The sequence below is a fragment of the Phallusia mammillata genome, chromosome 3 (genome assembly GCF_965637545.1).
Source record: "Phallusia mammillata chromosome 3, kaPhaMamm4.hap1.1, whole genome shotgun sequence".
Lineage (NCBI taxonomy): Eukaryota > Metazoa > Chordata > Ascidiacea > Phlebobranchia > Ascidiidae > Phallusia > Phallusia mammillata.
In genome coordinates, this window is record NC_137254.1 from 2,876,872 (window position 1) to 2,904,697 (window position 27,826).

At 35.2% G+C, this 27,826-nt stretch overlaps 1 protein-coding gene and 1 non-coding gene across 3 annotated transcripts; both read left to right on the forward strand.

The window, feature by feature from the left end:
* The first annotated feature begins 1,061 nt into the window (after positions 1-1,061).
* LOC145217852 (formin-like protein 2) lies at positions 1,062-26,071 on the forward strand. Of its 2 annotated transcripts, XM_080085192.1 has the most exons (21): positions 1,062-1,337; positions 1,820-1,903; positions 4,672-4,829; positions 5,309-5,392; positions 5,931-6,119; positions 7,938-8,066; positions 8,923-9,091; positions 10,451-10,561; positions 11,230-11,379; positions 11,989-12,090; positions 14,639-14,767; positions 16,664-16,829; positions 19,767-19,933; positions 20,589-20,730; positions 21,342-21,547; positions 22,231-22,467; positions 23,112-23,241; positions 23,789-23,922; positions 24,307-24,474; positions 24,851-25,034; positions 25,095-26,071. In XM_080085192.1, exons 1-21 carry the CDS (start codon positions 1,227-1,229, stop codon positions 25,199-25,201), a joined length of 3,057 nt encoding a protein of 1,018 aa, XP_079941318.1. In that variant the 5' UTR covers positions 1,062-1,226; the 3' UTR covers positions 25,202-26,071. The 2 variants fall into 2 exon arrangements, with proteins under 2 accessions (XP_079941318.1, XP_079941319.1); XM_080085193.1 differs by lacking the exons at positions 1,062-1,337; positions 1,820-1,903; positions 4,672-4,829; ... (5 more) ...; positions 11,230-11,379; positions 11,989-12,090 and adding an exon at positions 12,640-14,014.
* Positions 20,875-20,948, forward strand: Trnas-gga (transfer RNA serine (anticodon GGA)). Its single transcript has one exon. It is a non-coding gene; the product is annotated as a tRNA-Ser (tRNA).
* Positions 26,072-27,826: the final 1,755 nt, after the last annotated feature.

A 27,826-nucleotide genomic window follows, 5' to 3' on the forward strand; every position in this document is an offset into this window, starting at 1 on the left:
TCGTAACTTTGGTGCTTAAAATCAGTCAAATAAATTGTAACAAATGAGATATTTTGCTGAGATTTTTTAGGTAATTTGTGTTACATTCCACACATAGCTCTCAGCTAATGATATCAGCAATTATGACTAATTACTTGAAGCACAGCAATTAGTAAAAAAGTTTTCGAAACAGGTTCTGAAACACTGTATTTTCTAAAGTTTGTATTTTTGTTTCATTTTAAACTTGGAGATACATATAGTTTTGTAATAATAAATATAAATCTGTCTAGCAAATCCTTTGTTACCTTAGATTACTTTTACTATTTTCAGTGAGATATAAATATATATAATATTTGAATGATCACGTAAATACTTTTGTTTCATCAAGAATTGTTGAGCAATTAATTCGAACTTGGCCATTTACCCATATGGTTTTAAATGACCTTTTTAGGTTAGCCAACTGTACTTTACCCTTTGGCATTAAAATGAACTTTTTTCTCCCAAGACATAGCAGTATAAATGGTGACATCATAGGTTTGTGGCAAGGCTCTTGAGTGGTCTGGTTATAGATTTTCTTGTACAACGCGATAGCTAAAGTCAAGTGGTTACATTAAATGTCGTGTTATTTGAAGCTTGCTCATATTGTATTTGCTGTGTTCTGAGTTTTTTATGGTTTTGTTGCTGTAGTGTTTTACTGTACCAAAATGTCAATTGTTGTATTGTAATGTTCTTTGCGTACTATATCACTAAATGAAATGCACTTATGAGTTGTATATATATATATATATATATATAAGTTGAGTTTTATTTCGCCAGGAAAAAATCATAGCAGCACAATTCCGCTAAATATTCCCCAAGCCCGAAATAGCTGCGCAACATTCAGGCATTAAAAAATGCGAAGTTAAGGGCACAATTGGTGGATAGATGGTAGACGCGCAGCAGCTACACCATTACTAAAAGTGTTATGTGACAGGGACTCACGTTGACACATATATGTTTTCAAAAAACATCAATGCAAAACATTTTAGCAAACCTTATTTATATGGTTCAAGAAGTATTTATTAATGTAGATTAGATAATTTTTGTGTTTCTCTTCACAGCGATTGAAATGTTAAAAAAATCGTTCTGTATATATTTGTGGTGTGGAAAAAACTTGGATATTGGAAGTAAAGACAAAACTCAACACCATCTGTGACAAAACAGAGCCTTATTTTGTTTAAGTTATGGTTAAGTGACAAAGAAGCACTATGGGAAATTCTGAAAGCAGTCGCATGCATGACTATCGGTCGCATAATGTTCCTCTTAAACTCCCGATGCCCGATTCAAGTGAAATTGACGATCGATTCGAGAAAGTTTTGGTAAGATTTTTGTGATAATTTTGCTTTCAGCAGAATTTTCTCCTATTTTTAACTTGGTAACATTATTCAAGACATGAAAGATTTATTTGTGTTGTGTCAATACATGTTTTTGCGTAAATGGGGAATACCCTCAACTTAAGCACATGATAACAGTCTACAATAGAAATAGTTAATGTGTATAAATATCTGCTGTGATTTTGTTGAAAGGCATCCCATAGCTTTGACCTTTTTAAGGAATAGCCCTTTTCTAAACTGCTTACACAGTGTCTTAAACTAAATCTTTTTTTTTTATGATTTGACTCAATTTCCATTGAAGACTTAACACAAAAAGGAAAACATGCCAATTTAATTTGTCATTCATTTTTATGATTTTATACATATTTTTTAGTTTTAATTTTTTTGCTAATGAACAATTGCAATAAACATTCTGATGCAATTTCTCAAAAAAAAATTGAAATTTAAAATAAAAAATTTTTTTTCAGGCCTCAATGAATTTGCCAGCAGACAAAGTTAAAGTTTTGACAAAATATGACAACAAAAAGAAATGGGAATTAATTTGTGACCAGGTAAGGATTCTATTAAAAAAATTATCCGACATCTCTTAGCAAAAAAATGTCTCAATGACGTCATATTATATATATACATAGAAACTGATGTTTTAAACAGGAACCAATTTTACAATCAGTTTTAGGGTGTTCCAAATGTTTAATCATTTCTGAATTTCCAATTGACTTGCTCAAATCTTGATAATTTCTCGTATTGTTACCATACACCATATTTAAAAATTGTACAAAAATATATATAACCACGAAAGATGACATATATATATTCATACTGGGATCAGCTCTGAAGCCTCAATGCAGACCAACGATCACAGCATACTTATCGATAAACCATAGTATGCCAGGCCTATTAAAGGCGTGTATACCGAATCAGCTGGTCTGGGAATACTTGGGAGACCGGCTGATTCGGTATAATGCTTCTAATAGGCCTGGCATGCTATGATTTAACCACAAAAGTATCTTTTTTCCGCAATTGCTGTTTTAACGTTGCCGCCTTTTTCCCCGAGTATGCAAGCCCTTCTGTTAAGCGATAAATTATTTATCACTGTTGATGCAAAAGCAGGTGGCTTGATTTTGTCACCAGTTTTGTAGCTAAATCTCTTACAAGCTTTGAATTATTTACAAACGTTGACCATAGATAAGTGCACAGAAGGTACAGTTTGTCATTGAGGACTGCACTTGCCTGTGTTAGCAGTGTTATATTGTAGCTTGGTATTTAGGTTTTTGTCTGAGTTTCGTTAAATTTAATTTTGAAAGAGTTGTTTTAAAAATTTTTATGAAGTCAAATTTACAAAAAATAAAAATGATATTTAGAAAAACAAAGTGTTTTTATTAGAACTCTTTAAGGTTAGAAACAAGATTTGATAAAGACACTGTTTTTTAAAGCAAATATATACAAATTATTTTTGAACTTTTTTACTAGTGATTTCAAGGGATTACAAGATCTGTCTTTATTTGAAATTGAAGCCTGCATAAATATTTGTTTATTGTTTTATTTTGTTTTTTAAATTGCTACATTTAGTTTGTGTCATTAATTTTAAGGTTTTTTTTTATCATTTCTTAGTTACTTTATGGAAGTTTTAGATTGAGTATTTTCCAGATGTTTAGCAAAATTAGCTATTTTTGTAATGTATAAAGTTATTAGTTTAGTTGTGAGTGTTGGGACATTCTTTTGTTTCCATAAAATGGTTTTACCAGCAATGCATACCTAACTGAATAACTTCCACAGCATTAAAAGTATTTTTTTCTGTGCTCATATATATAGATTAATCTCTATAAGCCTCTTTGCACACAGGCTTAGTTTCATTATAATCCTACAGAATATATACATTACAATGATTGACATCTCAACTGGTACATATATTGTAAATAACACTTTCCTTTTTGACGTTTTAACGCTCAATAGTCATAATTATACATTTTTTTGTTTTAAAATTTATAAAACTTTAGGTGGAAATTTGTGATTTTTTCACATTTTATTCTGACATTTAAAGCTAACTGCAGACTAGGGCGAACTCTTAATAATTTGGTTTGACATTTCATGATTTCAATTAAAATGCAAATGTTGCCATGTGCTCCTTTGTCAATTAATCAAATACCGGTGCCAGAAATACGGGTTGCAAAGCCAAGCACCTTGCATTTACTGGGTTTGATCATTCATGTGTTTGTTTAATGGATAAAATTGACTCACTTATGTTCCGTATCTATGTTAATAATACATACTCCTTTTAACGACTTCATTTTGATTGAAATTTAGTTGGATTTTTGCTTTATTTCAAGTATGTTTCTGTTGGGAATGATATTGACTCTAACTTTCTAGCCAAATTCGTTTGAAAACAGCATTAAATTGTGCCAATGCAAATAAATGCTTTGTTTTATGTTGTGGGCGTGGGAAAACTTTTGTTTTGAGCGGTTGCGCATTGGAGTCAGAAAATTTATAACTTACTCCTTTGCTTAAAAGAGCACTATTCACTTCATTTAAGGATTGTTTTACTTGAACAAGAATAAGTATATATATAAATACAAAATAAAGCATATTGTCATGTTTAAAAAATATCTCTTTCTATTTTAGCACATTTCTTCTAGCTTTGAAATCCTGTTTTTAATCTACAAATGTAGCTTTGATATTTGAATAAAAGATAAAAATATTGTGGTTATGGCGTTGCAAGGTGTACTTTCGTTTCTTGAACGGCTAATGAAAGCCTCGTTTCGGCCTTTTCAGGTAAATTTCTGTCTTGCACTTTCGTTTTACTGACTGACCAAGCCTTTTATTGATTGTAAAATGTCATTCAATTTCTTTGTCTGTTTATCCTTTAAATTACACATAAATTAAAACATACCGATCGCTATGGTACCTTCAATGGGCCTGACATACTATGATTTATATATAAGTGTGCCATGATCGCTGGTCTGCATAGACACTTCAGGGCTGATCCCAGTTATGAATTTATGTTCATCTTAATATTTAAACATATTTATATCCACAAAAAAAGCTTTCACTGTGCTAAGAACGTTATGTAGCGCTTGTGTAAAAAAATGACAATACATTGCAATATGTATCTGTTTTTTCATTGCAATCATAGTGTATGTAGTTGCTATGTGATATCTAAATTATGTATGTCTTGAACATTTCCCAACAAAGTAATTAGCAGTAATTTATGTTGATAACAAAATGTAAAGTTTACCTATTACCGACATTTAAGTTTTGCAAAAAAAATTCGGAAATTTTAAATTACAAATTTTTCTAACATTTTTAAAATGGTTTTTCTTAGGATCGAGTTGAGGTTAAGAACCCACCATCCCATTATATCCAAGCTCTACTCAGTTACCTCGATCCATCGATAAGGAGGAAACGCTTTCGGAAACGAATCAGCCAGTCAACGAAAACCCTCAGAGACCTTGAAATATCATTAAGGACCAACCACATTGGGTAACTACATTTTTGCTCAATTTAATGATATTACAGACCTTAACTAGTTGAATAAATGCTAGATGTCTTTAGGTCAGTGTTTAAGCAGCTGTTTTTTTAAATTATTTTTGTATAAGAATCTTTTTGCAATGCATATACTGTACATGGCAATGGCATGCATTTACATTAGTCTTTTTCCAGACTGTGCCAAATGTGAAAAAAGTCTATTTAAGTTTTTTATAACATCAGTATACACAACATGTCTTTTTTTCTTTGTTTATCATGCACTGTACTAGTCGCATTCAGTGTTATTTACCCTGTTGAAGACGACCTGTATAGGACGACGAAACGTCGGAATAACTTACATTTGCCAGAAGAGCTCTATAAACTTGATGTCATAGTGATTAAATTATTTCTTACCAAATGGACATTGTTTTGCTCTTTTATTTATCAGCTATATATATTTGTCAAAACAATTATGTACTTGTATTTGCCTTTAGGTGGGTTCGAGAGTTTCTTAATGAAGAAAATCGTGGTCTTGATGTTTTGGTCAACTACCTTGCCTTTGCGCAATATGCAATCATGTAAGTAATGATGTTTCTTCACCTTTCTCCTCAATACATAACCTGTTTGGGTGTATAATGATAACAAATCCCACAAGAATGTGCACCCTGATACGGCTTTTGTACCCAAATTGTTTTCTTATATGTCTTTAACTGAAGTAACTGTAGCATTTTTTGCCAAGTGCTGAAACTGTTTAACGAAGATCTTTTGAGATACAAATACTCTGCAACCGTTTTAATCAAACTTTAGGGGTGTATAGTTGTTAAAAATGGCAATTATTATTTGCTGGATTGCAAAACATTGGAAGGTTGTAACTAGGTTATATTCAGCGTAATAAAGAACACTGTACACATTGGTCATAATCACCAAAAAAAGAATCTTTGTTGGCAGCAAAACATCTGGTCAAAACCCCAAAAATTTAGAAACTTGTAACTTGTGTAATGAGTAAGAATAACTTGTGTAATGTCGTAGGGGTTCGGCTGTGATAAAAAGGTTAGGAACCACTGATGTAGCACAAATGGTTGTGTCCGATTTTGCCAATTCTTGCTTACATTGTAGCTACGAGCGTGGATCATCATCGTCAGTTTCTTCGTCACCTACAAAGTCCCTCGGAAGCACCGGAGACTTAAGTATTGGAAGCAGTTTAAGTGTGAGGAACTCAACCATGCCAAAAGCATCAAATCTCTCAAGGTCACAGACTCTACCCAACAGAAGGACTTTGAAAAATTCGAGAGCAGTCATGGACAGGTATCTTATAAGATATTTTGTATTTTATTGTTCTGTTTTTGTGCATGCATTCTTAGTGACATGCAAGTGTTGAAATCCAGCAGTTTTATCATAAATAAAATCGATGTTTTAAAGTTCTATACAAGATGCCTTCATTAGGATAATGGCATATCTTACAAGCCTCTATATATAATCTATATTATACATAAACACATAAGCGAAACCATCTAAATAAGCGATACTCAGTTATACATTATGCTGGCACCAATAGCTTATTTAAGCTGTTAAAATGTTGCTAATAGTGCATTTTTTTTGCAAAAATTGACACATTGACACCATGCAATATTTTAATGCATTCCCTTTCCTTAAGGGCTGGTTTGTTTTAGGCTTTTGGTCAAAAAACTATGTTGTAAACTCTTTCAAATTTACGTACATGTTAGTTCATTATCCAAAGTTTATCATTTTAAAGTTAGATCCTGAATGAACCGGCAGTTAACCCACAAGCCCCCAGAATTGGTAATTTTAATATGGCCATACTCACTAAAATACACAGCCAGGAGTTAATACTTTGTTGGTTGGTGCATTGTAAAGTATTTTCAATGATTTTGTAACTTTTTATTTCACTTTTTTAGATATGTTGACAATGTCATCCAACAATAGTTTCAATTTTTGTTGCAATGTAGTTCAAGTTGTTGTGTACTGCATTTTTTTAATTTTTAAAAGATTGTAGTAACTTTTAAAAAGTTTTCAAAGTTTTGCCAAGGTTTATTGTGGTCCATTTTTGTCTTGATTTTTTGTAATAATACAAATTTACTTCTAAAACTTTATGACAGTGGCATTTAATACATAAAAACATGATAATAACTTCAAACTCATCACAAAACAAAATAGTTTGGTTTTAGTTATGACACATGTCATTTGGCATCATCGATCGTCGTGACAGCACACACACATCCTGCTTTAGGAAGTCGCATGACATTGACGGACATATGTTATTTATATTCCCACATACTTATATTGTAATGCTTGTTTACAGTTTGTCTGTCTTTTATGCCAAACAGAAAAAGTTAAAAGTGGTGCTTCACAAAAGTTAAAAAAATTATTTTAATTTTTTTTTAAATTTTGCCAAAACAATTTTTACACTTTTTAAAATACCTTTTTAAACTGTTTAATAAGTCCAAAATAGCTACTTTGTTGTACCTTTTTGATATTTTGAAAAGAGTGTAAATTAACATGTAACCGTTGATCTTTATTTTAAAAATACTTAAAGGGCATAACTCAGCTAAAAATGCCCTGTTTCACCTTTTGGTACTTAGGAAAGGTTATAACATTTAATTCTTTTCATGGTGTTAATGTATTGTATAATTGCTTTTGCAAACTTCAAAAAATAATTACTTATTTATTCACTGGTATGAAAGTAAATAAAGAATAACATTACACAGGAATTTTGGGGTGCTGACAGTTCCTTTAAAACACTTTGTTTTACTTAAAATTTACTTCAAAAATATGTTTGTGGATAAATCAAAAACAAAAAACGGTTTTACCAATACTACTACTATGAAGCTGACATGTGCAGCATACGAGGAGGTAACGGTGGTTGTGATTCAACTTTCGACATGCTCACCTATGAGCCTGCATAGCTCAGCTGGTAGAGCATGAGTCCTGGAAAAACTCCTGTCATGGGTTTGAATCCCACTGCAGGCTAGATTTTTTAGTCTGTGCCTTGCTATATGGGAATGCTTGGGAGACCGGCTGATTCGGTATAACCTTTAATAGGCCTGGTGTACTATGACCAATACTATTATTGTTACATTACTTGTCATTGCATTAATATTGCAGAGACGATGTGCACGTCTGCATAACATGTCTTCGTGCCATCATGAATTATCAATACGGATTCAATCTTGTCATGGCTCATCCCCAATGCATCAACGAAATTGCTTTGAGCCTCAATAATAGAAGTTTCAGGTGAGATTTGAACCAATAACCTATTAACTACGTATTAAATCGGAATACGCTTGCTTTTTCGTTCTGGTGTTTATATTTTTACAATTCTGGTTTACCAAAAAGTTTAAGATAATTCTTCTATTTGTGTTTTCACCTTTTTAATGCTGGGCTATAAAAAGTATGGTTTAATCATCATATTTAAGCATGTGCTGTTTTTCTTTATTTTGACAAAAAATAGGTTTAAATTACAGCAAAACGGACTGTTTATTTGTACCTTGTCATTTATATACTGATTATCCTAAAAGTTTCTTAAGTTGCGTAATTTTGAAATGTGTAAGGAAGACCAGTGGTTCTTAACCTGTGTTAAGCCAAAAAAAATCTGTTTTTTTGAAAAAGTCGTTAATAAATTTCATTATCTCGTTTTCGTAAACAGTTAAATTTTCTGTAAAATTATCTTATAACAAGCTGCAGACAGTGCACACTGTTTTCACCTATAAGTCTCATCAGTGCAGCTGGTGACAAGGCATATACCGTATTGGCTAGCGTAGCCTTGTAACGAACAGAATAGGCATGTCTTTTTAGTCTTTACTCCCAACAAATTGGAGTGCCGTTAGATGGCTACGCCGTAACGGCCTATATCTTGTCACCAGCTGCACTGATGAGACCTTATAAGTCGAAACAGTGTGCATTTTCTGCTGCATACCATTTATTGATCTCATGTTTTTACTAAGTTATAACAGTTTTGCGAAATTCAAATTCGATCCACACAATTAAACATTTGTTGTCATATAACTGCACTATTTACCCCACAACCCAGCAAAATGTTTAGGTTTTAGGTTCCACCGTTTAGGCGCAACACTTTTACTTTTCTATTCAGGACCAAATCACTCGTATTGGAGCTCCTAGCTGCCGTGTGTTTAGTCCGAGGAGGCCACGACATTATTCTAAGGGCGTTTGACAACTTTAAATCAATTTGCAACGAAGTCAAAAGGTTCACTCGCTTGATGTTCTTTTTCAAAACCGAAGCTGAGAACATTGATTTCATGGTGAGAGTTTTATACATTTTTGCGATGTTAAGTAAATTGCTTAGATGGACGAATGGTTATGGTAACCGCCTTGTGATCAGAAGGTTGCTGGTTCTAATCCCGTCTCATTTGTTTCCCTGAGCAAGACTGCTAACCCAGTGAAACTAGATTGGTTGCTATACGTTGTAGTCACCAACCTTAAAAGTTGAAAAATAAACGCATTTAGCTGTTGCCCGCCCACTGAGGATAAAAATGAAAACAAATATACCAGGGGTGCACAACCCGCTACCGCAGAGACGAGTTTATGCGGTCGTGAACATAGACGTGAATAAAACTCTTTTGCTAGGTATTTAGACTTGAAAACTGCTGTAGATAAACGATTTTGTGGGGCTGTTGCCAGCCTAGTGGCCATATGCAACTGTTTGAATGCCTATTGTGTGCAAACAATGCGAAAAAACAGGCCCTACTAGCGTAAAAATATATGTAGCGTCATAAACAGTTAAAATGGATAATGCAGACTGTTCTTAATCTGTGCATCAAATCAGAAATCCGTCTGAGCTTTTCAGAGACCATTAGATATATGTGAGATTGACCTATTTCTTTACAGCAGTAATTTTAAACCAAAAACAAGCACTTGGCGGCCGTTGGTGAAATGAGAATCTGCGATGCTTCTGTCATAGCGAAAAGGTTGTGCACCCCTGAAATAGACAAACTAACAACTAAAAATTTAAACAAAAATGTCTCAACGCAATAAGAACAGGCAGCTCAACGGCGGACTCATTGTAAGCATAACCCATTGAGCACAAAAATGAACAAATAACTCAAAAGTGCAGAACTGTAAGCACGTTATTTTTCAAAAAAATTGTGAAAACAGAAAAAGAAACGGTCAAACTAGGTCATAAACTTATTCATGTACTCAGGTCATATTTACCGAAGCGTGTTATTAATAGTTGACCTTTTGGTTTCATTATGAAGACGCTTGTGGCAATGCTTTGAGCACTTGTTGACATAGTATTTTAGTAACAGCTTGGTCATTAAGATAGCCAACAATATGAAATTGACCCTTTTTATGCGTGATTTTGTGTTTCTTTTGGCATTTGGGGCATAATTCTTCTCTTTTTTGTGTGACACTGGTTTTCCTACGTTTTTTCAACAAAATATTAAATAGTTGTCTATTTTAGTGCTTTGCATTAACCGCTTTCTGCTGTGCATTTTGCACATGTTAGCCAACGCCTTGCTATGTGGTGTTGAATGCTTGCTGAACGGCGGATTTGGTGTGACGCCTTTAATAGGCATGGTGTACTATGATTTTTAAGCTTTATATCCAAAGCAACCCAGATTATAACAAATTAACTAAAAATACTATTGTTGTTGTTTCAGGTTTCTTGCATGCAGTTTATCAATATTGTCGTCCATTCAGTCGAAGACATGAATTTTCGAGTTCATCTACAACATGAGTTTACACTTCTGGGCCTCGACGCATTTTTAGAGGTAGCTATATACATTTTAACACAGTGATTTCCATTCGAAGTCAAACTTGTTTAAAGCACAGTTAGCAAGCCTGTAGCGAGACCTAGTTTTCAGGCCTGTCTTAACACTCAAGGTTCATTGTGTCGTAATTTAATAATTTCCTGGCCGTTTTTGGGCCATCTTTCAAAAATTTGTGGTTCCGGTCGGATTTTTAGGCTTGGGGTTAAGGTCCCAATTTTGAGCTCTGAGCACAATGTCTGTATCAAGCTTGCCCCTAAGCATCTACATACAGGACAGACTGAAGATTGTATGCTGGTGTGGGATTCGCATCCACAACATAGGAGCCTATACAGGCTATGAAAAGGCTTAATTCTGAATATCGCCTTCAAACATGTCCGACGTATATATACGTGAATGTGAATTACACATATAAGTGTGCCGTGATCGCTGGTCTGCATGGACGCTTTATTGATTCGCACATGGGATTGATACGTGTTTGAAGTTTCTCCATTTATGTTTTGACCCCAGATGACACAGTGGTTCACCCACAAGCCCCCCAAACGTGAAATTTTAGAAGGTTTCACGTATAAGTTTTTAAAATCAAGAAAAATGTTTCTGTATGAATTTGTCAATTTTTTTTCATAAAATTGTGTGATTTCAGTTGATGTAAACAACTTTAAAATTTACAGGAATTAAAGATTACTGAAAGCGATCGTTTGAAAGTCCAAATTCAAGCGTATTTGGACAACATGTTTGATGTCTCATCTTTACTTGAAGACTCTGAAATGAAAATGACAGCTTTGGAAAGAGTTGAGTCTCTCGAAGAACAATTGCTTGACGTAAGTTTAAGTGTAAAACGTTTTTTAGTTGGGCATATGTTTCAATTTGAATTCACTCAACGGCAAAGAGTAATCTTAAAATTTTTGACAAATTAAAAAAAAAACTAAAAAAAAAACATTTTTGGGAATTTTTGTTTTGTTTTATGATACGTTCTCTATTTTCGAGTTAAATTTTCCTATTTTTTGCTCGTGCTGTTGTATTTCGATTATAATTGCCACCATAGAAATAAGTGATATTGAAATTGCTCCTACTTTAAGGTAAAAAATAAACATAAATAACTGTATAAACGCTTCATAAGAATTTTGTCCTGCAAGTTATGTCATTATCCTGATAAAGGCGTCTTGCATAGGTCGTCGAAACGTCGATTGTTTACAATAAAACTGCTGGAAGAGCAATACTTTGTTGTAACTGTATAAACGTTTGTTTAATCTATTTTAGGTGCAAAAAAGTGACTTTAAAATTTTATGTCAGATTTGGTGCTAAACGCTAAAAAAACTAACCGTTTTTACAAAATTTACACTGAAAAAAATCTGTTGAAAATCGTTTGAGTCGAAAAAGGTTTTTAAATTTGTTGTTTCGTCTTAACTATTATTGTTTTCTTTTTTCAGTTAAATGAAAAGTTTCAAGAGCAGGAATACGAAAACATGACGAAAATCGTTCAACTCGAAAAACAACTTTCAACAAATCTAAACGAACTGACATTAATTAAGGTAACAACAAATTACAGTTTTAATTTTTTTTTTACTTAATGTAATATTTTGTTTGTACACGATATACGGATCTGTTCATAAGTTTAGTGAGGAAAATAACGGCCCAAACAGACGAAAAAAGCGACATGCTCTATTTTTCAAACGTTTCGGCAAAATGTAAAGCATGTCGCTTTTTACGTCTATTTGAGCCGTTATTTTATTTTTACTGTTAAATGTAGTGATTTGTTTGTACACTATGTAAATTTTTATGGAAAATCAGATTTTTACGAAAAAAACATCTTTCGGAAAAATTAACTAATTTTGTAAACTACGTTCAACTTCGATGTAGCTAGAAAAATTCTAACCACTTTCTTCCACTTTAGTGACAAAATTTAACAACTGAATAAAATAAAACGCTATATTATGATAAACCTTTCAAAAATGCTGAAAATGCATTAAATGAAATACTCTTAATAAGTTTTTTAAAAATCAATTTCAAGTAATCATAATTTTCCGGGTAATCGCATAAATTAAGTTAGGTATGCAAATAACCGAACTTTTTAATAAACTTTATAAAATGCTGAAAAATGCATTGAAATACAAACAACCCATCTTACATAGCGTCGGTTCGGTTTATTCAACTACGTTCTCCCACCGGAGGGCGCTAGTGTCGACACTTCGGTGACTTATGTCGACAAACCGAGCTTAGAGAAGGAGGCTTTAAAAAGGGTAACAGGGTTTCTTTTCCGCAAATTTCATTATTTTTGTCAAACGCTTTCTGTAAAACTTATTACAAATTGTGGGTTCGAATCCCACCGCATCAAGCTCACCTTTTCACAATTTTCATTATTTTTGTTCAAATTTATGTAAAATTTTTCAAAAAATCGTGGATTCGAATCCCACTGGATTAAACCCACCTTTTCTTTAAAACTAACAATTCAAGTTCGATTTTTATCACCAAACATTTTTCCACTAACGCTTACCCGGACAGTCGGACGATGAGGGCGACGATGACGTCAGTGATGGCGTCATTAGCGATGACGTCGGCAACTTTTACTTGCCAGTCAGTATTTGGCATGACGGTGTGTCTGATTATGTAACTGAATGTAACGAAGATGTAATGTATGTGCCGGCCGCTGATTGGCTGCATGAGAGCCAATCAGAAGCGTCGTCGCAGTCGCTCGTGAGCGCCACCAGCCGGGAAAAACCATTATACCATTCAGATTCTCAAAGCAACGATACCTCTCATTCTACACACAGCAGTAGCCATGTTGGAATTGATAACTCGTTTATGATTGATCCAGAATTTTCTTTTCTCCACGGAATGTCTCACCCTTTCCCGTACGATCCTCCACCAATCCCGCCATTTTCAGTCGATTCTGACTCCTCAGACAGTGAGCCGCAAATTTTGCCGCCTTTTCCTAGCGACGCGACGTCATCAGTGAGTGACGTATCGTCTGGTATTCGCTCTTCGTTGCCTAGTAACTCGATAACTAGCGACAGCCTTTCGAACAACTCAATTCAAAGCGCCAATCGTTACTATGGAAACGACTCTACTCTACCGTTATATGAAGTTCTGCCATCTATTGGAGCTGAAAGGCCGAGTTCTGGTTCTGAAAGACAAATTATGAGCAGTTTAGAAATGGAAATACGCGAGCACATTGCGTTGAAAGAACGCCGTAAGTCTCAAGAACTGATGATGACCCCTAATACTACATCTACCTCTTGGACTGCAAACCATAATGTGTTACCATCGATCGGCGAAAAATTTAATCTAATACCTCGCACTGAAGGCAGCTCAGAAGATATAAGCTCTCTGCCGCTACCTACCGGTGACCTACTGCTCCCACCTCTGCCCTCTAGCGGCGAAAATGGTGTAAAACTGAAACGAGATTCTTCCGATGCTTCACTGAAGTCCAAACTGCCTACTATCTACGAAGAGCAGGTTGCTATTGGTTACCGCTTGCATATGATGTTTGTGTGGATTTTTGTTTCTTAAGAGATCTTGGTTGTGTGGATGATTTGACTTGAAAAAAGTTTCGGGATATATTTCTTGATTTTTTATTGACTGATTGTATAATTTATGTACTTGGCGTTTATAGCCGTTGTACGTTTGTTGTTTGAATAAGTTTCGGAACTTTTTTGTGCCAACACTTTGAAAAATATGTTTTTGACACAAAAACAGGCCGTTTTGTGAAGCATTGGAACCCAATGCGAGTGAATTTTGTTGTATTCTGTGTCGTTTTTCGACTTGCAAGAGGGAATTTATGTTTTCCAGTGGCTTCAGTTTTTGTTCTGGTGATTTTTCGTTCAAAAACTGAATATTTTTTTGTTTCCCAGGGACTGTTACTTTGCATAAAAGTTGAAAAATTTTGTTTCAGATTTTTTTGGTGCCAAATCTTGCAAAATTCCATAAAAACTAAAATTAGACACGATTTTCTTTTATTGTACATTTCAGCGATTATATACAATTAAAAAACTAGATATTTTAACTGCAATTACAAAAAACACACAGTATCAAAATATGTGATTTTTAGCAGTATCTAAATGTTGTTTTACAACTTTATAGAAACATGGATTAAGTGCGAGCACAGCGGCTCCCTCCAGTGGCAAAGGTATGCTTGGCCTCCCTGCGTTCGCTGGCTCCCCTGGCGGCGAATTTTCTGATACCACTTCTGGGATTAAAGTGAAAACAAAGGTATAAATATTTGTGAAAAGCTTAGATAATGTGTGTCTTATTATTTATAAAAATATTTTTAATTGAAAAACAATCACTTTTATGTCAAAATATAAGACGTTTTGTAAAAGAGGCATAACAAATGAATTTTGAAACGCAGAACGTATATACATTAATTATGGGTCCCCTTCCCTGAAGGGGACACATATTGTTTTTGTCTATATTTTTTTTTTCTTTTTTTCTTTTTTCTTTTTTCTTTTTTTCTTTCTAACGCAGATTTGTTCCCACGTTTTGGTCAAGAAAGAATGGTTCAAACTTTTTCAAATTTACATACATTTAAGATATTGGTCTAAAGATGGTCCATGTAAATTTTGACCCCGTTTGATCCCGCGGTTCACCCACAGCCCCCCAAAACGTGAAATTTTTAGCGCGGCTATTGTTCCCACGTTTTGGTCAAGAAAGAATGGTTCACACTTTTTCAAATTTACACACATTACAGATATTGGTCTAAAGATGGTCCATGTGAATTTTGACCCCGTATGACCCAGAGGTTCACCCACAGGCCCCCGAAACATAAATGTGTCTAACGCTCGTTTGGTCAAGAAAGGCACTGTAGGCAGAAGTACCAAGAGAGTAACTCACTGGTTTACGATAGCGGGAGGGCTCAGCTTGACGTCGGACAGATGGTTTACGAGACGTCGTTTCAGTGATTAGAAATCAGCTGTTTTGCACAGCAATGCTATGTCGTTTTATTAAGTGGTCACTCACATTTTCGGTTTTGGCGAAGGTTTTACACCTATGACGTGATTTAAACCTAATAACCGTGCTTCGGTTTTGTATATGTCAAGAAAAACTTTGTTAATAAAAGTTAAGATGAAAAAATTAACTTGAGTTTTGCCAAATAAATGTTTTTTTAAATGCTCGTTGTCAGGTTGGCTGCCGCATGATCACGGGTTACTTAAGGTCAACTAGTCGGTATTACAAACACAGCTCAGAACTTTCTTCATAACGTAGCGTTTTTTTGACAATCAATTTAGGAGTCAATACTCAAGGCATGTATAAATTAGGCTTAACCGTATTGTTGAACACGAATGACGGCGTGCTATTGAAAACGGTGTCAAAAGGTCAAACAGTCGTTTGGCGTGTGCACCCTGAGAGGTTACTACTGGTCAATGGTACTCGTTTTGCGAAACAAAGTTAAATGAAAAACAATTTGTTATGTATACACTTGTAGCAAATTGCTTTTTAATTTAAAGTGTCTGTAACACAACTGTTACAGCTTTCTAAAAAAAATTGTGTTTAAAACCCGACCTTGGAGGACTATATCTGGGTCAAAGCAAGAGATTAGATTTAAGTCTTTGTTACGTTTTTTTTAATTTTGTAATTACATGACAATAATAGTGCAAAAAGAATACGAACATTTTTTTTATTGTTGGGTTAATGCTTTCTAAAAATTTGTCCTTAACAATGTAAAAATCACCGCAACATTTGTTTACTGTAAATCCGCACAAACGCGCGTGTGGGGACCCATCAGTTTTTGTTTACAAAAACAATCATATGTGTAGATCAAATGATGTGTATAGTTAATTGGTAAATATCGTATAGAATATATAAAATGGAAGTATATCAGAAAGCCACTCTTCTAGTTAAAAATGCGAAGTGTACAAAAAAAGCTCCTGAAATTAAATAAAAAAAATCATTCTTACCACTTAAAAAAAGTTAGAATTCGAAAAAAATAATCAAGAAATCAAGAAAAAACAATAAAAAGCTGTAAAACATGCCTATTCAAAGCAGACAAAAATATAACTTTCATGTATTTTTCACAAGCCAATATATTTCTATAAAATTTGTTGCACCAATAAAAAATGAACAGTGAAAAGAAGAAAAAATCCGAAAAAATGAACCCTATTATTTTAGGACCTTCCCACTTCGGAGAAGAGCAAACTCCCTGACCCACCTGCAGCTCCTCCTCTTTCATCCGGAGGGGCAAGCAAGAGCTCATCAATTCCTCCTCCTCCCCCAGCATCGGGAATTCCCCCACCCCCTCCACCGCCGGGAGTTCCCCCTCCCCCACCTCCTCCAGGTAAAGGTCATTTGTTTTCAGCTGTCGATATAACGCATATTTTTTTTTCATTATTACTATTTATTGATTTTTATTTCTTAATTATTATTATTTTGTTGCTGTTTTTTAATTTTTTTTTTAATAATTTTGGGTCCCCTTCCCTGAAGGGGACGCATCTTGATTTCACTATGTTTTTTTTTTTTCTTTTTTTTTTCTTTTTTTTTTCTTTTTTTTTTTTTTTTTTCTCCGGTGAAGTTTGTCCATGCACTTTTGGCAACAAATCTTTGTTGGATTTGGATGAAACTTTCACAGATTGAAGATATGGTTATGTAGATGTGCCTTTTGGTTTGTTTGACTTAATCACCCCAGTATTTACCCCACCAGCCCCCTAAAATGGGTAAAATTTTAAACAATGTCCAAATTGGATGAAATTTGGACAGCTTGTTCTTTGTGCCATAATTTCGTGTCGATTGTTGTGTTTCACCCTGCAGCCCCAATATTTCCCCCACCAGCCCCCTAAAATGGGTAAAATTTTAAACAATGTCCGAATTGGATGAAATTTGGACAGTTTGTTCTTTGTGGCATGATTAGGTGTCGATTGTTGTGTTTCACCCTCTAGCCCCAATATTTACCCCACCAGCCCCCTAAAATGGGTAAAATTTTAAACAATGTCCGAATTGGATGAAATTTGGACAGCTTGTTCTTTGTGCCACAATTAGGTGTTGATTGTTGTGTTTCACCCTGCAGCCCCAATATTTACCCCACCAGCCCCCTAAAATGGGTAAAATTTTTGAACAATGTCCGAATTGGATGAAATTTGGACAGTTTGTTCTTTGTGCCATAATTAGGTGTCGATTGTTGTGTTTCATCCTGTAGCCCCAATATTTACCCTACTGGCCCCCTAAAATTGGTGAATTTCTTAAACAATGTCTAAATTTAATGAAATATGGACAGTTTGCCATAGTTACGTATTACTTGTAGTTTTTCACACTGCATCCCCAAGATTAATGCTACTGGCCCCCTAAAATGAGTGAATTTTTTAAACAATGTCTAAATTTAATGAAATATGGACAGTTTATAAAATACATCATTCATTGATCTCTTTTACCCTGTGAGCCCCACCTTCACCCCAGTAACCCCTAAGCGGGTGTAATTTCTAAACATTGACCAAGTTGCATGAAATTTTGACAGTTTCTGCAATATGGCATTTTAGGTGTCGAATTTGACATTTAACCTGTTGTCCGATCAGTTACCCCATTAGCCCCTTAAAAAGGGTTAACTTTTTAAACAATGTCATGAAATTTAGAATTTTACCCCACCATTTACCCCATTAACCCCTGCAATGGGTAAATTTTGCAAACAATTGCAGAATTGAATGTAACTTGAATAGTTTGTACCTCATATAGCTTGATTATGTCTGAAGACTTTTTATCGCCCTGTTTAAACAGATAGCACCAAAATTTATCATACTTATTTTGCAAAATGCATTATTTACAACTTTGCATGTGTTGGGGACCCATGAGTTTCTGCTTGCAGAAACAACTAAGGCTATAAAAGACAGTGGCTGATATGGGACCTATTAAACAAAGTGTACGTAGTGTATGTGCAATGGCAATATGTGCTGAGCCACCCTTCTAGTTAGTTTTGTGTTTTTCTTCCAATATTATTTCTCAAATTTTTTGTAAAGATTTTTTTACAATTTTTGTTATTGTTATCTTTCTATTGATTTTTATTAATTTTTTTTTACGTTTAATGTATTTATTTTTTTCGAATGGAGAATTATTAAACATTTATTTGGTTAGCGTTACAGTTTTCAAAAACACTGAAACTTGTTTTTTTTAAACAATAATTACTGAACTGTTCTACAGGAATATACAACTAAAATAAGTAATAAAAATTTGGCCATGATTGGTATTGCCGACTTTTTTTTACACTTTGCTTATATTACTTTCAGAAATAAAAATATAAGTAATAATAAAGGAAATGTTACTGTGTTTATTAAAACACCATTACAGTTTTCTGAAATACCACTTTTTCACTTAATTGTGAATTGACAAATACATTACTGTATTGTAAACCAGGGCTTCCCAAACTTTTTTGATCGCGACCCCTTTTAATCTCTTTAAATTTGCCGCCACCCTACACGGATAATAGGACAAACAGTGCAAAAAGTACGTTTGTTGTATTTATTGAAACGACTAATTCAAGCGAAAACTAAAAACAACCTAACGGTACTCAAAGTCTACTACTTTACACGTCCTAATAACGATAGCTTTTACGTGCTTTAGCCTTTAGTTTGTGTCACATTGTTTTGCAAATAGGCACTTATCACCTTGCACCATGTTTAGGCCGTTGCAGTGCTTTGCAAACAGACATTAAACACTGTTTAGAAATCGTAAATTTATTACGTATTTTATCAGAGAAAGTTATTGCGCCACACAATGACACAATATTTAAACGTTAGTCTACAACTCTATGTATCATCTTTAAGTTGCATTAAAATGCCTGTGTATTTCAAAACAATTGCAATTTTTGCGTTTCAACCGACGTTTGCTCGATCAATGGCGTCACTACAGGCGCGTTTGCGGTTAGCTGGAAACGTTTTAAAACATATGTAACTTGAACAAAAATGACATTATGACGTTATACAAAGGTCAAGGCCGGGGGGTGTGCGACATCCCCGTACTCTACGCCAGTGTATGGAGTGCTTTCTTCAAAATTGGTACAGCTCTCTGCGACCCTTCAAGTTTGTTAAGCGACTCCTTCCGGGGTCGCAACCCCCAGTTTGGGAAGCCCTGTTGTAAACTGATAATATCAGTTTTCAAAAATGTTTTCAAAATTCTCATTGCAATTTGTCAAGCAATTCTTCAGTTTAAAATACTGTCAAATTTTGCCTAAATTTCTGTACTGTTATCTTAAATTTTTAATGTATTTTTACACAACCCCCTTTTACCCCAGGTGTACCCAACTTCCCTAACCAACCTCACCTTCCTGGGGGGCTAAAGGCAAAACAGCGCCACCACCCGAAATACCGCCTTCCTGTGTTAAATTGGTCAGCTCTCCGTCCAAACCAAGTTTCAGGAACAATATTTAATGAATTAGACGATGAATCCGTGCTAGGGAACGTAAGTTTTGTTTTTTTAGTTGATTTTTAGAGCTTGATTTATTTAATTTTTAACGCTTAGAGCAGTGGTTCTCAACCAGTGGGCCATGGCCCTCTGGTGGGTCATGGAAGCATTTTGATAGGGCCACAGACCAACCAAATAGAAAGCTTTTTTTAAGAATTTACTTTCATTCGTGTCACTACACTCAATTTTACAAGAATAATGGCTTGGGTAGGAATTGAGAAGGAATGTTTTTGTTTTGTTGTGAACCTATTTTATAGTTGATTTCTTTCTATCTTAAAAATTTTCTGGGCCACATAATTTTTTTGCAATGAAAGTGGGCCACGAAAGAAAAAAGGTTGAGAACCACTGGCTTAGAGGCACGAAGCTCGTTAGGAAACCCACTTTAATGGTGCAAAGTCGTGCATGTATCAAGCGCTATGGTTGACTGTGCGAAGCTCATTAAAAAACCCGCTTAAAGTGTGCAAAGTCGTGCATGTAACAAGCGCTATGTTGGACTGCACGAAGCTTGTTAGAAAACCAACTTTAAACGTACAAAATCGCGTATGTAATAAGTGCTATGAATGACTGCATAACGTTCAAATGTCAAATGTACTAAGATAACTTGCTAACTACCTTTTTGTTAAAAGTTTTTTGTTGTTGTTGTACCTTACAGATCGACATGAACGATTTCGAAGAAATGTTTAAGACTCGCGCACAAGACACAGAAGCAGATAAACTTCGACTCCAGAAACTCGCTGAGGCGCAACAGAGACGGGGGCAATCCCTGATTGACGTAAACCGTGCGAGAAATCTTGGTAAGGAACTATTTTTTGGATTTGTGAATCAACCGGTCAGTAAGCATTTTGGTAAATGGTCAATCTGGCGATCTCCTACTACGAAGCTGGATACGAGACAGGCAACAGTGCTTGTGATTCAACTTTCTACGGGTTCACCACTGAGTCCGTGTGGCTTAGTTGGTAGAGCGCGAGTCCTGGAAAGACTCCTGTCGTGGGTTCAAATCCCACCGCAGGCTAGACTATGCCTTGTCATATGGGAATTCTTGGTGACCGACTGATTCGGTATAATGCCTTTTAATAGGCTAAAACTAAAATCACTAAATACCTAAAGTGGCTAAAATTACTGTGAAATTTAGTTTGGTGCTGTAACAACGAATAAAGCCCAAATCTGTGAAATAATATTGTTGCACATACTTTAACGTCTGATTTGAGTCATTTATTTGTTTTTTTAACTTCCACAAGGTAAATTCGACTTAAGGAGTACTTTAGCGTGAGAAATAGTGTACTTTAGAAGAGTTCTAAACCTTACAAAACAAATAAATAGCTTACCATCACCCAGATTTGAATATATTTTTTCTATACCTTTCGACTTTGTTCCCGACGCAAAATCATTACCATTTATTTCACAGCCATTACTTTACGGAAAATCGGTTTGGGAACGGACGACATTTGCAGATCAGTGTACAGTTACGATCTCAAATCGCTGCCGCTGGAATACGTTGAAATGTTGCCTCGGTTTATTCCCAATGACGGAGAATTGAAAGCTTTTAAGGATTACGAAAGATCAGGAAAATCGTTCGACGACCTCGCGTCTGAAGACAAATTCATGTGGCTGGTAAGTTGACGTCATTGATACTTTGGTAATTATGACGCCACAAGCATGTGTATGACGTAACCAAAGATGAGTTTTCGTTTATTTATTCGAAGTGACATTTTTACGTTATGTGTTTGTTTAATTGACGTCATTACTTAATTCTCTGGTCATTATGACATCACAAGTGTATGAGTGACGTCACACAAATTTTTTTATTGTTTTTAGTTGACGCGCTAACGTCATGTGGGGAAAAATAGTTTGACGTCACGTGTTTATGACGTAATAATCGATTCGTTTGATTTTTTTGGAAAGTAGCATTTCAATGACAAAACATCCAAATTTAAGGAAAATGGCGTTATTACTTAATTTTTGTTTTTTATTCATTTGCTTTAACCGTAAATTTTGTTCAATCCTCTTTACAAAAACTGTTCACATCTAATTTCATTTAATCGCTTGAAAATGATATACATAATGGTTTCTTTTATTTACAGAAATAAACGCAAAAGCACCCAAGTATTGGTATTTTAGGGTCGCATAAGGATTAGATTTGGGCCTAATTTGCAATCAGGCATAATTGTATAGTAATTCCACCTTTTAAAACCTAACTGTAGGCTTAGCACCCTTATTTTGACCCGTTTTCAACTCCATAAGCCACCAAAACGTGCTGTATTGACTAATATTCGTTTATTTCCCATTTTTAACAGTTTGGCCGCGTGGAGAGATTGCAACAACGTCTTAACATCATGATATTTATCGGGAATTTTCCTGAGACGTCCCTTGCAATTACCCCGCAAATTGCATCCGTAATTGCAGCTTCAATGTCCATCAAATCCTCGGGAATGCTTAAACGAGTGTTGGAAGTTATCCTGGCTTTTGGAAATTACATGAACAGCGCAAAACGTGGAGCTGTTTATGGATTCAAGTTACAGAGCTTAGACGCTGTAAGTATTTTTATTAAATATAGTTGATGGTATGTTACAATTTTTCTAGAATTAAAGAGAGTTTTACTGTGACTTGATACAAAAAAATGCAGGGTGCAAACTTATATTTTTATGTTATATTTTTATGTTACATGCACGACTTTTATATTTTATTATATTTTTATGATAGTGTGTTACAATTTAACAGTTTTTTAATGTTTTTGGCTGATATATACGAATTTATTGATCTGTTTTTGCTTAAATCTACGAATTAATTTTCTGTTTTATTGATTAATATTTACGAATTTATCTGGTTATTTTGCTTATATTTGCGAATTTAATGATCTGTTATTTTTGCTCATATGCAGTGTTTTTTTAAGGTGTTTTGACCGTAAACGGTCCCCCAAATTTCTCCAGCGGTTTCCCAAAATTTGGCTTAAAGCAAATATGGCTATTTTTTGGTATTTAAATGAAACACTTGCGGTCTCTTAAAACTACTTAACGGTCACCCAAACCAAACCTTAAAAAAACCTGCATGTACGATTTAATTATCTGCTTATTTTGCTTATATGTACGAATTCAATTATGTGGTTATTTTATCAACGAAAATCCTAAATTTATGGTTGTTGTGCCTTAAATGTTAAAATATTATTTTTCTGTCTTAGCTGGTGGACACAAAATCGACTGACAAGCGACAAACGTTACTTCATTACATTGTCAATGTGATTCAACATTATTACCCCGAAATCTCAACGTTCTACAACGAACTGAGATACGTGGACAGAGCAAGCAAAGGTACAACACCAAATTAATCAGAAAACACTAACAATTGGTTTTTGAAAGACGATTTGAATGCTTTTCTTCAGAACTAGAGTTGTGTGCTACTGTATATGTAAACCCTGACAGCCCTGTATTAATTGCAATTGCAACGTTTGAAAAGTTGCTGTAGTTATAATTACTTTGATAGTCTGGAAAAGGCGCCTGTTTTGGGTTCGAATTCCACCGCAGGCTTGCTTTTTCTGGCCTGTGGGGGGAGCCTTGCCTTATGGGAAGCTATGTGACCTCCCTAAAAAGGGCCTGGCGTACTTAAATAGGTCTGGCGTACTGTGAAATGAGTGTGGTGCGATCGCTTGTCTGATCCCAGTTATAAATTTATGTTCGTATTTACTAAATTCTTGAAAAAAGGTTGTTTAATTTCTGCAATAAAATCATTACACTGAATATTATATTTTAAATAAAGCTAGATTTTGTCCTGCATATTTATATTATCTGCATTTTGCTGGATTAGTTTGTAATGTGTTTCTTTATACAATTAACTCAAAACTATATCTCTGTCTTGTAGTTTCACTGGAGAATATTCTTGGTGATGTGAATGCCATCAAAAACGGAATGAATCTGACCAGAAACGAATATGAAACACATGAACATCCAGTCCTCAGGGAATTCCTGGAAAATTCTACTGAGAAAGCCAACAAGGTAAATATAGTGACTTAGTGTAGTGGTTGACTGCACGAAGCTCGTTCGGAAACCGACTTGAAGCGTACAGAGTCGTGCATGTAACAAGCGCTGTGGTTGACTGCACGAAGCTCGTTAAGAAACCCATTTTTAGCTTGCAAAGTTGTACACATAACAAGTGCTATGGTTGACTGCACGAAGCTCGTTAGAAAACCCGCCTTAAGCTTGCAAAGTTGCATACATAACAAGTGCTATGGTTGACTGCACGAAGCTCGTCAGGAAACCCACTTTTAACTTGCAAGGTCGTGCATGTAACAAGCGCTAAGGTGGTTACGAAACGTACAAGTATTTTAACACTTTAGTAATTAATCTTTTACCAAATATTTTCCTCTAACTTTCTTTCAGATTTTACAAGATGCACAAACAGCACAGGAAGCATACAAAAGCGTAGTAGAATATTTTGGCGAATCTCCTAAATCGATGCCACCTGAAACATTTTTCCCTATGGTTGATCGCTTCATTAAAGCTTTTAAGAAAGCGGAAAAAGACATTGAAGATTGGAAACTGGCTGATGTGAGTTGACTGCTTTGATTTTCACAAATTTAATGCTTGGTAAAAAATGAGATCAAAAATGTGTGCCGAATTTATTTCAATGTATCCCATAAAATTTATTTAGCACAAAAGTTCACATTACATTAATATTTATTATGGAACGTGTTTAGAAAATTTTCGCATATTTCCTAAAATGTTTTGCAGCAAAAAAATAGTAAAAAATATGTGATTTATTATGTGACGTTTTCAAAAAATACAAAAAAGTGTTCCCAAAACTGTTTTCTAAGCACACAAATTGAAAGAAATATTTTTTTAGGTGTTTTCAGGAAATTACTGATGTTTACCGAAATATTTTTTCCATCACAAAACAGAAAAACCTATTTATTTTGTAATGTAGGAGAAACGAGCAGAAAAGGAAAGACGTGCTTTGGAGCAAAAAGAGGAAAAAGAACTAAGGAAAAAGATGAAAGAGGAAATGCGGAGTGGGGAACAAAAAATGATCACTGAACTCCGAAGTAAACAAAGGAAAGACCGAAGAGCGATTGAGGGAAGAGACGGAGCAATAGAGGACAACATTAACTGTAAGTTTGAAAATTTTTGCGGAACGGTACCGCTGTTCAAGTTTTCCGTTTTTTCCGCAGACATTAAATCGGAACCCTACAGAAGGAGCGACGCAGTACATCGGAGCTTCCGGAAAAAGGCAAAACCGGAACCGACGCGAATCGCGCAAATGTCAACCATGCTGTGATGTCATCAATAGTGACGTCACAATTCAAGTGACCTATTAATGCAGTGTTGCTGAAAGTGCAACTCTTCGTCGTTTTATATGTGACGTCACAAAAGATCGTGTCATTAGTGACGTCACAGAAAGTCGTATCTGGCGTCACAATGTCATTGGCAAATTTTTTGAGAAAATAATTTCAAATTTTTGTACGAACAGTTGTGGTTTAGCAAATGACGTCATTTCTAGCGCTTTTGATGACGTCACAGCTCAGGTGATGATATTTAGATGGACAATCATGTTTGTTTTCGTTACAAATGCAATTGTTTTAACGGTAAAGATTCTCGTTGTAATGAGCAAGGTACGGTACGAGTGTTCGTAGCAAATATTACGTCACATTTTCAGATCATGACGTAATGAATTGTTTTTCTGTATCAGATTCTACTTTTCATGTTTTTTTGAAAAAAAAAACCACTACACAGACAAATCTTGTTTTCATAATGCCACATTTAACACTTTTGTAAATACATATTCTCGTGCCTTTATTCTTTTGCAAAGAGCGCATAAAACGACCTTGTCAATTCCTTACCGTGTTGCAGGTAACGTTTCTGACGTCACACTGTCCGTATTGTGACGTTGCTATGACGTAATACGCGCCTTTCCGTCCATAAGTGTTTTTTTGTTCAAAGAGACCTATCACGTGTTTTGCTGCTCACTTACGGAAAATCACCTATTTATTACGTCACACCGATTGCGTCATAGTTTATGACGTCATCACATTCCGCCGAAGGTACACACACGTTTCTACATAGTCCCTTGTCTGATGTTTTGCAGTTTTTATTCGCCAATGCAAATGCGGCACTTTGTTTTCCGAGCGGGAATAAACTAAGCAGAAGAGTTTCCGACTTTTTATTTATTCAGCTCCATTAGTTCCGAGTTCAAATCCCACATCGCTTACAAGCCACTTCTTAACTTGCCGTTACTTTTCTACAACACCGAAACCTCCCACCCCTACTTCACCGAATCTACTGTGTGACGTAACAACTAATGACGTCATCTACTTTGTGCCGTCAGAAACGACGAGATGGTCTTCGTCTTTGAGTTCCTTAAATTTTCCGCCGTTTGGCAGAGGTATCGTTGCACCGTCACTCGATGACGTAATTGGGTTTTTGGGTGTGACGCCATCGTCAAGTTTTGCTAGAATGACGTCAACGAAACGTTTGGCGCCGTCATCATTTTCAATTTGTAGCAAAGGTTTTTTCTTTTGGACAGCATTCTCAGTGACATTGACTATAGCGTTTGTGACATCATCACTTGCAATGACGTCATTGACTTTTGTACGCTTGCAAACCTGACAGGGCATCAGAGTATAAAACCAACAGGGTTGACATTTCAATCCGGTTTTGCAATCTCCTATCATTGGACCGCACATTTCGTTTTCGTCACGTGAACGGAACTCTTCATCCGTGACGCATTTTCCGCTGCCGCAGTAACCTAGCAACGAAAACGGTTCGATCCGACATTTCAACCCTTCTCCGCATTTTCCTTCGTACGTTCCGCAAGTTTCTCCCTTTTTCCGTGAATTGAACACAGCAGTTTCAACACATTGACCGGAATTGTAGAATATTCCACGATATTGACAAACTAATCCCGTTCCGCATTTTCCGATGTATTCTCCGCATTTCTGGTTTGGCCCTAGAAGGCATTCTGGACACACTTCATAGCCTGTAGCATCACAAACATGTTAGTTATCCATTTAGAAGTATTACAAACGATATCAAAGGCTCTATAGCTTTAAATACACCTAGCTTATTTAAGGAGAAATTCAGGTTTACGAACCACACAATAAGCATTTCAAATTGAACGAATGATTCAACGGACTTGTAATAACACAGGCAGTTCGATGGCTGAGTTACTGTGAGCAAAAGCGTTCAGACGTTGCTCGCCTGCCGAGAATAAAAATAAAACAAACTAACAAACAAGAGTACGAAAAACTGTTTGGATTGTTCACTACAGAATAAAAGCACCTTTAAGACCAAGGAATGGAACCGGATCTGACCCCAAACCCACGAACCGGTTTGAGCCGTTTAAATCGGATCCGAATAGTAAATTACAATTTCTTTAAAACCTGAACCGGAGTTGCACCCTATATATTTTGTTTTCATACATAACAAAGACTATATAAGGTGCCAAGCAGCGCACGGTTAAAATTATTTTGGAGTTTAATAAGGCCAGATAAATAATGCGTAAACAAAAATAAATGAGGAAGATTTTAAACCTGTTCAAAACCGCAAACTGGTAGGGACCTGGCAATTTGCCGCCCTAAAAACACTTTTTTAAACTTGAACCTATATGACAAGCCTGGTTAAGACCGATTTTATTCCATATCACAAGTACAATATAAAAACAAACAAAACCTGCAATTTTAACGCATTTATTGTCATCCACTCCATGTTTACAGTGGCTGGTAGACGGGCATGTTTGCGTCAATGAGTGACTTTTTCGATCATACTTCAATAGACCTCCAAAAAAATCATAATCCCAACAAAAATAGCAGCAGCATGCTTGGACACTAACAGAAGCGAAAGCAGACCAAAATATCAACCAAATAAACAGTTTTCCTGTCATGTTTATCCTCTTACAAGCGTACAG